This window comes from Notamacropus eugenii, chromosome 2 (genome assembly GCF_028372415.1).
Source record: "Notamacropus eugenii isolate mMacEug1 chromosome 2, mMacEug1.pri_v2, whole genome shotgun sequence".
NCBI classification, from domain to species: Eukaryota; Metazoa; Chordata; class Mammalia; order Diprotodontia; family Macropodidae; genus Notamacropus; species Notamacropus eugenii.
The window spans coordinates 240,959,043-240,975,382 of NC_092873.1; the positions used below are offsets into that span (position 1 = coordinate 240,959,043).

Below are 16,340 nucleotides of genomic sequence, written 5' to 3' on the forward strand. Positions count from 1 at the left end.
ACAGAAGTAGCATTGAAAGTGATTTGCAGAATGCTCTTCCTGCATTCCTAGACAGAATCTTTTACTTAAACTTGATGTCTCTCTCCACAAAGGGAGCCTGGTGAATGGGCCCTTGAAAGAGCAAAACTGAACGTGAATGAACATTTCCTACTTGTGGGGATCCTTGAAGAGCTGGAAGATGTGCTGCTTTTACTGGAAAGATTTTTACCTCATTACTTCAAGGATGTGCTCAGTATCTACAAAAACCCAGGTGAGGTCCTTTGGATGAGTTTTCACTGTCAACAGGCAGTTGTTCAGAGAGCAAAAGGTCACATAGGCTAATTGGAAAGAACTTGAGGTCAAGAAGAGAAAATGTTTGCTCCATTAATAAAGGAAATTCCTTCAAGCTTGAGCAATGATGCCTGGAATATAAAATTCAGGTTTCAGGTTCATATACTGTAACTATCTTACAGTAAGATACTCAGTATCTTAAACTCTGTTTCTGACAGATAGTGTTTCCCTATTTGTCAAAGGAACTTGAGTAAAAATACAGTTGACATACATCTTAAAGGTACTGGGGGGAAGAAGAAGTTCATCAACAAGGGGTCTAAGATCTTTTAAATCCATAAATGAAAAACTATTTCATATGTGATCAGTCCAAGCTCTAACACTTAGCTGCCGTGGGACCTTGGACAAGACATTTAACCTCTCTGAAACTCAGTTTTCTTATCTATAAAATAGGCATAATGATAATAATAATGTTCTACTTAGCTCATGGAGTCATTATGATCATGATCATAGCTAACTTTGTGATCAGATATTTCTGGTCCTACTTCTGTTAGTCAGACACATCCTGATATGTTTCTTCCTTGCTATTAATCTAAGGGCAAAGTAAAAAAGGAAGTTGAGTCTCATGTAAATGCCATACTGGCAAGTTGAGCAGTTTCCAGATTAGATCAAGAAAAACAATATGATATGGCAGGGCTTGTATGAGAACAGATTGTAGCATCTTCTAGAGCCTGTAAAGCTTAATTTACAGAACTAATTTATTTTTCTTATTATCTTTCTCATACATCCAAAAAGACGAGCAACCTTTCCTACTCTCTTTAATCTCTTTCCACTTGAGCAAACTTTTTACATTGACATATATACGTATATGGGTGTATAGAAAAAAGTACATATATAATATACATATATACATATATATATACATATGGATGGAGAGAGATAGGGAGGAAAAGGAGGGGGAGAGAGACAGAGAATTCCTGTTTTTGAAAATAAGGAACTAAAAAGAAACAAAGCAGTGTATATTTCTGTGTGTGTACTGTTTCCCCTAATAGAAGAGGAAGTGTGATGCAGTAAAGAACACTGTACTCAAAAGTCAAAAGAAACATGCATTTAAATCCCAGTTAGAACACAGTTTACCTGCTGTGGAACTCTGGGCAAATCACTAAACCTCTCACAAGCCCAGTCTTCTTATCTGTAAAATAGGCATAATGATAATAGTAATATTCCATTTCCCTCCTGCATTGGTTATGATCATGATAATAGCTAGTATTTATATAGCACTTTAAGTCTTGCAAAGTACTTTACAAATATTGGGTCATTTTGGCCTCACAACTCTGGGATGTAGGTGTTGTTACTGTCCTCATCTGACGGATGAGGAAACTGAGGCAAACAAGTTACTGACAACTTGCCTATGTTCATATAATGAATAAGTATCTGAGGCTGGATTTGAATTCAGGTGTTCCTGACTCTAGGTACAGTGCTCTGTCTACCTAGGCACCTCACTTGGATGTGAGGAATGTACTTTGTAAACCCCAAGCTGTGAAAACACATACATATGTATGTGCATATGTACATAAATATGTACATACAACACACTTGTGTGTATGCATACATATTATAGAATACCTTGAAGGACACAGAAGTCTCCTAATACAAATGTCTTGAGAATAATTAAGAAAGAATTTTCATCTTTCTAACCCAAGTACCTGACAGAGTGTCCTATTCAGCAGTATATTGCAAAAGAGCTATTAGGAAACTGTAAACATTATTAAGTTTGAATTCAACATCGCTAAATTTCTTTTAGGACAACTTCAAATATATTTTTCATGAAGCATTTTTATCTAGGGCTCTTAGTGTTCCTAATAAGTGTCTGTCTGTGTTCGTCCTTCAATTTCAAAGTAGACCATGACATCAGAGAAATGATGACATGACTTGTGCTTGATACTGTTTTGAGTGAGGGAGGCTGTCCAAGGTCACCAGTCTCACTTTCCCCTCCTGAGCCATCTGGATCCAGTGACCAGATATTCATCAGGATGACTGGAGACGGCCCAGGATGTAATGGGAGATCTTGGCCTATTCAGGTAGTCACTTAGAGTGAGGTTAAGCCATTCAGTGAATAACCTCTCTAAGAAGTAATTAAGGAATGGCCCCTTTAATGAGCAAAAGAAAAAAAATTAGTAAATCAAGCTGGGAGGGAAAGAGTAGCAGTTACTATTGATAATCACTCTGAAGCCAGGAAGGTCCAATAATAAATATGTTCCATATGAATAAACATTTCTTAAACACCTAATGTATATAGAGCATGAACTGAGTATTGAGGGACATACCGAGGTAATAAGGCATAGTCCTTGCTCTCATGGAACATACTCTCTTGCAGAATATGATTCAAATACAAATAGTTTTAATAATAGGAAAATGTGTAGCAAGTAACTAAATGAGCTATGCAAACTCTAAGGGGTGGGAGGAGGGGGAAGGATATTACTTAGTAGAAGGATCCCAGCAGGCTTCTTTGAGAAAATGGGATTGAAATTGAACTTTACAAGGCAGAAAATGAACAAGTTGAGAAGCAGGGGAGAACATTCCAGGCCTAAGCAGGTATAGAAAGGTAAGAAATTGTGGCACATGTTTGGTGAGTAGGTAAGAATTTAAGAGATAACATTACTAATTGTTGTCCAGCTTAGAGTAGATATCCCTACTAATTGAGGCAGATTTTGTGGAATGAATGACATGGTAGATTTTGCCTGCCTCAGTCACTCAAGATGGGTTGTGTCCTAGACCTACGAGTCAGAGTAAAGCAAGCCAATGACGGAGAACACTTCAGTTGAGAATAATGCAAGGAATTTACATCATCAGTCTCTTTTTTTATTTATTTTTTTACTGTGTTCTTATTTTTGTTTTTGCTCAGTCATTTTTCAACTGTGTCCAACTCTTCATGATTCCATTTGGGATTTTCCTGGCAAAGATACTAGAGTGGATTACTATTTACTTCTCCAGTTCATTTTACAGATGGAGAAACTGAGGGAAACAGAGTTAAGTGATTTATTTGCCCAGGGCCATAAAGCTAGTAAGTATCTGAGGCCAGGTTTGATTGAACTCAGGAAGGTGATTCTTCCTGACTCCAGGCCCAGCACTCTATCCACTGTGTCCCCTAGCTGTTCATTGTTTACTTAACCTTTAAAAAATGAGCAATTGAAGATGAAAGATGTTAAGAGATAATTCATAGCTCCTCAGTGAGACATGGAAATGTGTACTAGAATGTCCCTTATTCCTGAAGAATTCCTATCCACCCTTCAAAACCCAACTTAAATTCAACCTCTTCCAATCAAGTCTTTTCCTGATCTGCTTTGCTACTGATGAGCTCACCCTAAATCCCAGCAGATGGAAAGAATGTCAACTTATCATTCAACAAACGACATCTCCAGCACAAAGGGCAGGTTATGATCTGTGATCTACATAGCATCCCCAGAATGAAAACCAAGAAGATGATGGCTCAGCCCAGGAACTAGATGTCACCAACTAGCTAGATAGGAAATTGGTACACCTAAAATAAAAATGTCTTTAATTGTTGTTTAGCTAACGTGGAATAGAATAGTGGAGAAGCTTGAGGAAAAGGTTCACGCTCTTGGCATTATCAATTATAATGCCATTATAATTGCTGTTAGCAACAGTAATAATAACCACACTTTCAGGTTGTGCTTTATGGCTACAAAGTGCCTTAAGAACATTCTCTTTCTAGATCCTTATAACGCCCTTTGCAAGGTAGGCAGTCTGAGAATTATTATCTTCATTTTTCACACAAGGAAACACAGGAGGAAGTGAAGTGAAGAATTTAACTTCCCAGTCTTCCTGTAACAAACATGGAATTCCCCAAAATCTGATCTTCCTTCATTACTTGAATGGATCTTATCAATGTTAGTAAGCCCTCCATGGGTACAGATCCAAATCTCTCCATACCTTCTTATTCTGTGCAGTTTGTCATCAGTCTTTTCAGTTACCAAACTGCTAAAAAGTTTCCATCCCTCCCCTAAAAACACATTGCTTTCTTTAGAATTATTGTATTGCCTTTGTCACACAATATCAAGTAACAGCAGTCACCAATCTTTAGATATCTTATCTCCTTCCTAGTCTGTAGGATACTTGAAGGCAGAAATTGGGTCTTATCTGAATTTTTTATATCTCTACTAAAGATTAGGATCCTGTACACAGTAAGCACTTCATAAATGGCAAATGAATGAATGAACAAATATCAAGTTCATTTTGTTGCTGTTCAGTCATTAGTGTCATATCTGACTCTTCATGGGGTTTTCTTGGTGGAGATGCTGGAGTGGTTGGCCATTTCCTTCTCCAGCTCATTTTACATATGAGCAAACAAAGATAATCAATTTCACTTGATTTGCTCAGGGTCACACATCTAATAAGTGTCCGAGGCCAGATTTGGGTTCAGGTCTTCCTGACTAGGCCCAGCACTCTATCCACTGCACTACCTAGCTGCCCCAATCAAGTTCATAGGGGCATAGATTATAGTATATGAGTTTACTGCTCTTCCTACTGAGGACTAATGAGTTAAGTTGGAAGACAGGATATCTGTAAGTCGAGGGAAAGGTTGTATTCGTCCTTCATTTCAAAGAAGACCGTAACATCAGAGAAGTGATGACATGACTTGCACTGGACTTTGATTGGAGTGAGGGAGGGCTGTGCAAGGTCACCAGTCTCACTTTCTCCTCCTGAGCCATCTGGATCCAATGACCAGATATTCATCAGGATGACTGGAGACAGCCCAGGATGCAGTGGGGGACCTTGGCCTTGTCAGGTATCCACTTAGAGGGAGGTAACACCCATTGAATGAATAGGCCTCTTTTGGAAGTAGTCAGTGAATGGCCCTTTTACTGAGCAAAAGAGAAAAATAACTAAATCAAGCTGGGAGGGAAAGAAAAACTGTTACTATTGATAATCACTCTAAGGCAACCATTAAGTGGAATTTGGGCATTGAAAATGAAATGCATTTTCACTAGAGGCCCCTCCATGGCCTCTGCCTGAAACTGAGGCCTAGAGTGTCTAATGAACATTGTATATGCACCCACAAGTGTCCAAGGACAAAAGATAACAAGTCCTTCAGAGGCCTTAGAGTCCAAACCCTTTATGTGATTCAAAGGGAAACTGAGTCCTAGAAAGCTGGACAGCTCAGTGTAAGATCGCTAATAAGATCCAAGGATTAAAAATGTCAAGAATTTCAAGAGCTTTTGACCCAGACCCCCTACTGTGACCATATGAGAAACAGAGGCCTAGAGAGCCAAATAACCATTGTATGATCAGCCAGAAGGATCCGAGAAATAAACGTGACTAGTCCTTCAGAGTCTATAGAGTCCAAGCACTTCATGTGCCTCTAAAGGAAACTGGGTACTCAGGCTTGGAGAGCCACATTACCATTGCATATGCACCCACAAGTGTCCAAGGACAAAAAGTGACAAGTCTTTCAGTGTCTTCAGAATCCAAACCCTTCATGTGACTGTAAAGGAAACTGAATCCTTGAAAGCTGGATAGTCCAGTGGTGGTAAACTAAAACTAACATCTCTCTGCCTTGAACTAATAAAGGAAAGGAAATATCATAAGGGAGATGTGGGGAAAGGAAATACATAGATAGGTAGATAGATAGATAGATAGATAGATAGATAGATAGATAGATAGATAGATAGATAGATAGATAGATAGATAGATAGATGAATAGATGAATAGATGAATAGATAGATAGACAGACAGATAGATAGATAGATAGATAGATAGATAGATAGATAGATAGATAGATAGATGATAGATGGATAGATAGATGGATAGATAGATAGATAGATGATAGATGGATAGATAGATGGATAGATAGATAGATAGATAGATAGATGATAGATAGGTAGATAGATAGATAGATAGATAGATAGATAGATAGATAGATAGATAGATAGATAGGTAGGTAGGTAGGTAGGTAGATATTTCTCAGTTAAGTCATGTCCAATACTTTGTGACCCCAGTTGAGGTTTTCTTGGCAAAGATACTGGAGTGTTTTGCCATTTCCTTCTCCAGCTCATTTTACAGATGAGGAAACTGAGACAAACAGGGTTTAGTAACTTGCCCAGGATCACACTAGTCAATGTCTGAGATCATATTTGAACTCAGGAAGATGAGTCTTCCTGACTCCCCAAGCCCAGTGCTCTATTCACTGCACCACCTCGCTGCCCCTAGGATGGATGGATGGATGGATGGATGGATGGATGGATGGATATAGATATAGATATATAGGTGTGTGTGTGCGTGTTTTATCTCCACAAGCACCAGCATTCACCACAAATCCAGACAGTTTTCTTAGTGGATAGAATGTGGGACTTGGAGTCAGGTAGACCCAAGTTTCAGTCCTGTCTCCGACATTTACTAGATGTGTGACAAGTCCCATAACCTCTCTCTGCCTCACTGTTCTCATCTGTAAATGAGGATAATGATTGCACATATGGTACAGAATTGTAACGAAGAACAAATGAGATAACGTTAAATGCTGTGCAAGTCTTAAAACACTACATAAATGCTTGCTATTATTATTAAACAGAATAATAGTTTGTTAATGATCGCCTTCATTTTAACTTCTAGCAGTATGTCTTCCAACTTTTTTCATTGCTGAGAAACAGTATATAAGCTACATTGTGGATTTTGTCCCTGTATTGTAGGTACAAAATAGGTTTATGTAGACTGATGGGCAAAGTTAACCGCTAGCTTTTAACACTGATTCTGTGGGAACACCTGTCCTAAATTCCAAACAGGTGTCTAAAGGTTGTTCCTAAATACCCTTTGGGATAAAGCCTGTTTGTAAATTGGGGACTTATTTTTAAAGGACTGTTACTTTTTAAATGCTTTAGTGAAACAAGGATGATAAATGGAACCCAGGTGTAAATGTTGTCATCTTTTTATTGTGAAGGAATGATAACTGAGCCTCAGATTTACAAGTGTATTAATCCTCTTTCTGGGGGCAGATGCATGCCAAAATACACAAATTTGGGGGTTATAAAAACAGTGACAAATATGCAGTACAAGAAATTTCAGCATCCAATTCCTGCAGGAAAATTAAAGTTTTCATGATCAATAAAAATGTCATATTGACTACTCCATACAAAACAGATTTAAAGCCTGGCATTTTATAGTGAATAGTGATGTGTTTTAATTTTTTTTTGAAGGACAGCATTTCAGAAGCAGTATGGTATAGGAGAAAATACTGAACTAATCCAGGCTGGTACTGGTTTTTGCCCCAGGCTGGCTATTTGCCATCGGGCAAGACTAACCTCTATGAGATTCAGTTTCCTGGGATGTAAAATGATGGGGTTAGACTGAGTGAGCTTTAGCATCTTTTCTAGCTCATCCTATTTCATTTTTTTTAAACATGCATTAAGCTAGCAGTTAGAATATTGATGTACTAGTGCCAGTTCTCTCACTTACTAGTGTAACAGTGTACAACCTAGCAGAACCTCAGTTTCCTAATCTTTAAAATGGGAATATCTGTCCTTCTACCCTCACAAGATTGTTGCAAGAGTTAAAATGAGATAATTGTAAATATTCATTCTTAACTGTAAAGTTTAGAATATAGAGTTTTAGTAGTAAAATAATAATACATTTTTACCTGGTAGAATGGTTTTAATATGGGCATATTTTAAGAAAGAAAGAGAGAAGAAAGGAGCGAGGAAGGAAGGAAAGAAAGAAAGAAAGATTTCTAAATATTTGCTGGATGATCCTGCAATTAGTTCATAATAATATCTGCTTAATAGGGAAGCTATCATAGTTATTGTTCATTCAGTGTGGGAAGTTATTAATTAGTGTCAAAATTCTGAACCTAATCCTCCAAGTGTACCTTTTATTTTTCCTGTTGCTGATGACCTTTCATTTGTTCAACACCAAAGTTCTCACCCCAAGACCACCTCCAGCTCTGCTGTCCTATGGTTATTCCATCCTCTCAGTTCTGCATAAACCTTCTGCATTCTCATCCACTTTCATCACAGAATAGACATAGTCCCTGCATACTGGACACTGATATCTTGTTTCTTTGGGGGACAGAAGAAGGTAGGACAAGCCCTTTAGCCAGCTAAAGAGATACATAGGTCACATAGTTGATATAGCCCTGGATTTAGAATCAGGAAGATATGAATTCAAATCTGGCCTTAGACATTTACTTGCTCTGTGACCCTAGATAAGTTATTTAACCTCTGTCTGTCTCAGTTTCTTCAATTATAAAAAGGGGATAATAATAGCACCTATCTCCTAGGGTTATTGTGAGGATCAAATGAGATATTTGTAAAGCTCTTAGCACAGTACCTGGTTCATAACAACTTGCTAAATCTTTAATAGCCTGGGCTAAAATGATCCCAGACTAATTTCATCAACTACAGATCTGTGAAATAGAATAGCTCTGGAAATGCTCAGGATAATTGTAGAAGCCTCCCTCTTTCCAAATGATGTCAGGGTTATACTTGTCTTTTGTTCAGTGACCTCTTCAAAAACCAACCACAACTCCCAGAAAAGATCATAGCTGATCATTGGGACTGAAGTTCTCACATCTCCACTTATATGCTTTTTATTCATTAGTAAAATGATATTGACTAGAAAGGTCATCAAAATGGAATTCTCAACAATTGGTGACAATTCACAATCCAAGTAAAAACTATTTCTGACAGAGGAATTTTTTCTCTAGACCTTATTAAGAGTATGTATAATAAAGGCTTTATCTAAAGTCATCTTAAAATGAAATCTTCCAATGCGTTGTTGCTAAAAAAGCAATTTCCCCCTAATGGATATTCTTAAACTTCTTTTTCTGGAAGACTATTAAATTCTTATTGTTTCTAATAAGTAGATTTTGGCCAGCTGCCAGTAGTTTTGATAGACTTTTATTTTAAATAAGGACTTTCAGTTGTAATCCTTTAAAAAGAGCTTTACTGGTTTCCTTTACAGTACTATATATATATATTACATAAAACAAAGTTAATGAATTAATAAAGTTCGTCCAGAAGGTGGCATCATCTCTCCATTTTTTTCAGGAATGTAAGACTGCAGTTTGCAATAGTGAGCTCAGATATACAGTGTCTGAATGAACAGAAGTATCTTGTAATTCATTTCCAGAAGAAAACAAATCTGAATACCAAGAGACTCAGTTTGGATCTGCCAGAGCCTCTATTCCTTTTCATCAGGGTCTCTAGGACCCAGATTCAATCCAGGATGTTTGAGGGGAGTTTTCATTTTATTAGATTTTTTGCGATTGGATTAGGTTTTCACACCAGTTCCAAAAAAAATTTTTTTAACTTGAAAACTGAAAAAGGTCATGAGTTCACAAACCTTGAATGAATCAAGTCTTTTTTCTACATCCATCCTTTCCTATTTTCTCCCTGTTCTAGTCAGCTAAGAAACACAGCAGAACATCAGCTTTATAACTATTCCCCATAAAAAGGAATTAATATATATTCTTACTGCATTAACGAAAGTTTGCTTAAGCAGTAAGCCCTCTGACTTATGATTTTGAGAGATCTTCCCTGTTGTACGTCATCAGTGTTGTTGATGAGTCCTAGTCTGTCAGAGTGGTTTTGTTAGGTGCAATCTTTACTGATCAGATAGGTTACTAGATATAGGAGGTATTCATGTTCAAAAAACTAAACTTTTTGTCCTTCATTTCTCGGTTTAAGACATTCCATTTTCAGGTCATAAAGCTTTACTTAGCATATGTATCATTCTATTGATGAACTCCAGTCCTGGCCAGCCCTCTATCCTCTATGCCACCCAGCTGCCTGTGATTTAGGGATAGGGATAGGAATAGAGGGATAAGGATAGGGATAGAGAGATATATAGATTTAGGAACAGGCATCTGTGACTTCATTAATATAGAGTACTCCTGAGTAAGAAAATAACCTCCAAAAGGAGAAATTATTCATTTGACAGAAATCCATTCCACAGCCAACTCTTAAAGAGTGTATCCATTTCATGTGAAGTATCCTTGCATGATAGCTAAGATTTGAGAATACTATTAAAACATGAGTCCTTTCTTCTCTTTTGGGATTCATTTCCACAAAAATGAAAACTCAGCATAAAAGTACTTCTATCCTGAATGGTGTAGTAAGAATATGTTCTATTTGGAGATAACTTTCTCCTACTTCTGAATTCAGTCAGTTCCTATTTCATACAGTTTTTAGTTGAGCTTGACAGTAATATGACCACAAGCTATGCATTAAGTACACTGGGACAAAATTAGTCATTGCAAATTTCAGTTCATTGACTTTCCCTATAACGTGGCAAAACTGTTCTATTTTTAAAGCATGGAAGAAGTAAATTGAAGCAGTAATATAAGTGAACTCTGATGACTTACTGGTTTATATAAAGACCAAGTGGTCATTGGCATCTCATGAACCAATACACTGTCCAACCTCCTTTGGACCCCAATGACATGATTATGTTCTAGGACTATGGTAAGAGGTCATATTCTGTCTCAAGCTTGCATTGGGGGGAAATCCTATTTTTAATCAGTTACAATTTTACCTAAGTATATACCTTTTTTGGTCTGTATCATGGTATATCTTTAACATGTTGGTCAAGAGATTTTCATTGACAAAAAAAGTAATATTTTGTTCATGATTTTAGACATGTTTATTTCCTATAAATGAAGTTAAAGTAGGCAGTGTTGCAGCAAAGACCTAGCACATATGTTTGCAAGTTGATGCCCTTATATTTCATCCTTTCTGTGGTTCCTTACATGTGATATCCTATGCTCTCATTTTGTTATCCACAATCCCACAGTGGAATCCAACATGATTCCTCATTGATGAGAACAAGAGGGTGATGCTTGAATAGTAGCAATCTTCAACTGTCTGAAAGTCCCGACCACCCAATCTCGTGAGAGAGCTTGTGTGTGGCTTCATAACCTTGTCATGTTATGGGACCAACCAAACTGGATTTTTTTATGACCACATGCAGTCGCATTTGGTCTTTTGTTTTATACGTGCATCTGCTTTTATAGAAATCTCTTATTGTGGACCATTGTGATCTTTGACATTAATTAGCTTTAATATTTGGCCCAAGTTTATCCTTCCTGTAACGCTGACTGGTTTCAGAGTCTACACCATAACACTATTTTATAAGTGAATTAATTAATCTCGTAGGATCGTAGATTTAGATCTAGAAGTGATCTCAGAGATCATCAGTCCAACTTCCTCATTTTACAGATAAAAAAACTGAGTATCAGAGTAGGTGAATTACCCAAGATCATGCAGGTAGGAGGCATCAAGGCAGGATTTGAACACAGTTCCTAGGATTCCAAGTTCAGTGCTCTTCTACTATACCATACTGCCTTCCTTGTCCAGGTTCCTTTGGTTCTTTAGTAATTAAGTCTCCTTGAGTGGAATCCAAGTGAACTTGCGTCTTAATGAATTCTATTCTAACATCAATCATGTTAGGATAAAATTTCCAAGTCCCTTCTTTAAGAGTGTCCCTAGAATAGAAATCAGAGCACAAGGAACTTTCTTGAAGAGGGAAGAAAGTGAATCACAGGGATGGATACACCTCAACATTCGTAGCAGATACCATTTGACATTACTGGAAAGTTTTCCCCATCACATTCAATTTTGGAAGAATATATCTTCCAACCCCACCAAGGTTAGCGAGAATCGCATCAAAGACAGGGAGTGTTAATTCTTCCTGTGGATCCCAAGCCCTGTTCATCAACTCTCTAGACCAGGGAACAAGAAACCATTGAGCTGGTTTCGCTAGGGCAGCTGCTGCTCTAACAGCAGCTCATATAACAAATGTTTCATGACGAACAAGAACAAAAGCCAGCTCTGAAATTCCAGCCATGCTATGTACAAAGCCAGTTCAAAATAATATAACCACGCAGTTCAAGCTTTCTCTCCTCTCTAAATACATTCCATATGAGCAATGGTGTTGGGTCCACTGGGATCTCCTGGGCTCCTCCAGAAAAATGTTTTTAAAGCCCAGGCTGCAAGGGAAACAAGTCAGTGGGAAAACAAGCTCAAAGAAAATGCTGAATTGCAGATGTATGAGGTGTGTTTCTTTTCTAGAACCGAGCATGTCCCCATTCTCTCTCTTCTCCCTCCCACCCAAGTGTCACAAATTAAAACTAAAGCTAAAGGCTGGGAAGCAGTTACTGATCCCTTTACAAAGAGAGCCAGAGAAACTGGTACTTACACGTGAATGTGGTCATATTTCTGCAGAGAGCATGTGACTGGTGGGTTTGAATACTCTAGGCACAAATTATGCCCCAAACTATACGTTTTCATAGGTCATAGAATCAAAAAGTTGGAAGGATCCTTAGGCAGGGCTACTCCTAAACCATCTCTCAGGTGATTGGGAATTGATTCTTCCATGTATTTTTTTCTCCTTTTAGAGTTAAATAAAGAGCCAGGATCTGAGGCTTTTACATATGACGATGGGGTGCTAGGTGGTACAGTGGATAGAGTGTGGGGCCTGGAGTCAGGAAGACTCATCTTTATGAATTCAGATATATCCTCAGACTTCTTAGCTATGTGACCCTAAGCAAAACACTTAACCCTGTTTGCCTCCATTTTCTCATCTGTAAAATGAGTTGGAGAAGGAAATGACAAACCACTCCAATATTTTTGCCATGAAAAGCCTAAATGGGATCACAAAGCATCAGATAGGACTAAAAAATTGATTGAAACATATAATATCTTGCTAAACCAAGGGTTTTTAACCTGGGATCCATAAACTTGTGTCTTTTTTAATATTTCAATAATTATATCTTAATATAAATTTTCTTTATCATCTTATGTATTTAATTTTATATATTTAAAAACATTATTCTGAGAAGAGATCTATAGGTTTCACCTAGCTGCCAGAGGGACACACAAAAGGTTAAGAACCCCTACCTGGACTTGATATCTCATCTGTAATACTTAATGATCTTTGATGTCATTAGTGGTAGCCCATCCTCAACCTACACAGATTACAAAATTTATATGATTTGGTAGATTGTAGCATCATATGATCACAGATTTAGAGTGGACAGAGAAATCAGAGGTCATCTAGTTCAACATGCAATTTTAGTGATGAGGAAACTGAGGTCCAGGGAGATTGTGATTGGACAAAAGCCTGATGGGTATAAGATGATCTGTAAAAACTGTTTGTAGCCACACCCAAAAGTGTCACCCAAAGGGCAGCATAGTAATCCTTCTAAGTGAGTTAGGCAGGTCCTTCTTAGACAACAGACTCAGTCCTCCATCAGAACCATAATCTAAACCACTCCAGCTTGATAGAATGAGTTCTAGTTTATCTTTGAGAATTCAGGGTCACCTTCCCACCATCACAAAGAATCAAAGGAGAACTATGCCGAAGGCCAATATTTGGTATGGGCTCAAATCACAAATGAGAGAAAGTATACCTTTGACCTTATGCTGTGAGGCTGGAACTGCATAGCCAACAAAGCTTGATTTTTAGGATTTTTTGGAATGGATCTTTGACAATCCATTGGTTTGTAGATTTAGACCTAGAAAGAATCTGCCCCAACCCTCTCATAAGACCCACAGAGTTAAAGTGACCTGCCCAAAGTCATGCAGCTAGTATGTGGCAAGCCCCACATTTTCGATTTTACAATTCAGTCACATTAGGAAATTACAGGGATTGCCATCAACATAACAGATTTTACATGAAGAAAATGAGATTGCCCTCAAGCATCTTCTCATCTAAGAATCAATATGATTGAAGATTTTGACAATCACACACACACAAATATTAGAATGTTATCCACTCAAAAAAGGTCAAATAATTTTTCTTTTCTAAGCCCAGATTAAGTTGTAAACTTGTGTCTGTACAGGGAAGCATTTAGATAAACCATAGCTGTTATAGCAAAGAGTAGTGCATGTGAGTTAACTCTAGGCCACAGACCTGGAAAACTAACTTATTTTCTGAAATCCAGTTGGCTTCTATGGCTACCAAAAAAGACCACACAAGCCTTAGAACATACATGAGTAGATATTCTAACCATATATGTTATTAAACTTCATCTTAGTATATGGTTTTATCAGTTTTGCCTCAGCTGACCATGGTTCCATCACACTGTTAAGATGGAGTTTAATGGTCTTTAAGTTACTTGGGTATATCCTTCCAAAGATATGTTTACAAAAAAAGAATGTTATATCTCAAATACATTCTTTGGTGGAATCTTTGCCTTTAACAATCCAGAGTCAAAAACTGTAACTTAATTCCTTGTAAAACTGAAATCATTTTCATAAGTGCTTTGCTAAACAGTTCCCTCTGCTCTGCTTGAGACATCTCCTAGTCCCTCATCTTCAAGAAATATTAGCAGAGACTTTTAAAATGTCAACCTTTCTCTTAAAAAATATTTTGATGTCAGGATCTGATTTCTGTTGACATACAGTAGCTTATTTGTGGCTTTATATGTGGTTATATTTCTTCCTTTACCCTCCCTCCTTTTTTTCCTTGGTACCAAAATGAGGGAAAAAACATTGTCCAAATGATGATCTGAGCTCAATCCTCTTCTAAGTGTCTGGCAACCTCTCTTGGTTTCTTGAGCTCTTATTAAACTTTTTGGGGGCAGGAGAAGGAAAGACAAAGGAGGAGCTGAGATAAAGGAGGATGGTACTCATATATTTCCATCTATCATCATACTTTCATATTTAAATAAGACTGATACAATCTAAATCTCATTCAACCATGAGATTTAGTGGTGAAGTGGAGTCTGCTACATGCCTGTGGCTCCAGTGTAATACCACCAGAGACAGGAATGCTGGGTCCAGCTGTGTCAGTAAAGCATCTGGAGGATTCTTTAAAGAGATTCAAGTCATTTTCAACTTTGGTTAATAATGGTCCCAATAGTCAAAGTCTTTCAGTATGAACAGCCAAAGCCTCTCCCAGTTACACGTGCTCTGGATATCAAATTCATTTGGACTAGGAAAAAATTACAGAAAGAAATGTGGAAATAAAGAAATGTTGAGAGAGGAGGGAGGGAAGAAGGCAGAAAGGAAGAAAGGAAATAAGAAAGGAAGAAAGAAGGGAAGGGAGGAAGGAAGGAAAAACTGTAATGAAAGGGAGCCTAATATTAAAATCCTGTATTGCTATATGTCAAAAATAGGAAAAACTTTTTTCAGTGAACCATTAATGGTGTTCAATGATTGGGTAGATATAAGTGACTGAAATGTTGTCTCTCCCATTAGATCATAAGCTCCCTGAGGGGAGAGACTGCCTTTTGCCTCTTTTTGTATCCTCAATGCTTAGCATGTTGCCTGGTGCATAGCATGAACTTCATAAATGTTTATTGATTGATTGAAATGACCATAATCAATAGTTTGCTCTCTTCTATATGTGGGATAAGACTTTCCTTCAGTTTTGTAGTTGGTTTTTATTATTATTATTATTATTTGGAAGAGGACTATGTTCAAACTTATTGTTACCATTTGCCTGGCCCATATATAAGAACAGGAGTTGTGCTGGTAAATGTTTAATAACCAGCCCTCTGAAAATACATGATACTCTTCTAAGTTGAATCACCATTATGAACATTTTGTCTATCATTTTCGTAGAAGTGTTGATGTTTGGCTATGTCCAACTCTTCAAGACCCCATTTCAGGTTTTCTTGGCAGAGATACTGGAGTGGTTTGCCATTTCCTTTTCCAGTTCATTTTATAGATGAGGAAACTGAGGCAAACAAGGTTAAGTGGCTTGGCCGAGGTCACACAATTAGTAAGTGTCTGATGCCAGATTTGAACTCAGGTCTTCCTGACTCCACTCTACCACCTAGCTGCCCTTTCTTAAGACTAGAAATCAATAAAACAAGCCCTGATTTATAGCACTTATTGATTTCTGAGTTGTAAATGATCACACTGAAAATTTAACAGTCATCTCCAGCATACCTGTGTAAAGGACTATCGACATGATGAGATTGAAGCCTATTTAGAGCTGAGGTTCACTTTACAAATTAAGGCTCAGATGTGGTAAAATTATATGGCCAGATTTAAACAATTGCTTGGTGCTGCTGGATTCTCAGTCTAGTGTTGTCCCCCAGACTTGGTATTCTA

At 37.6% G+C, this 16,340-nt stretch overlaps 1 protein-coding gene across 1 annotated transcript in view; it reads left to right on the plus strand.

Annotated features, from left to right (window-relative positions):
* Positions 1–16,340, plus strand: part of UST (uronyl 2-sulfotransferase) — a 400,010-nt gene that overhangs the window by 347,664 nt on the left and 36,006 nt on the right. Inside the window, exon 7 of the mRNA XM_072643672.1 lies at positions 93–250. Within this exon, the coding sequence (XP_072499773.1) occupies positions 93–250 (158 nt within the window). The remainder of the gene's footprint in view (positions 1–92; positions 251–16,340) is intronic.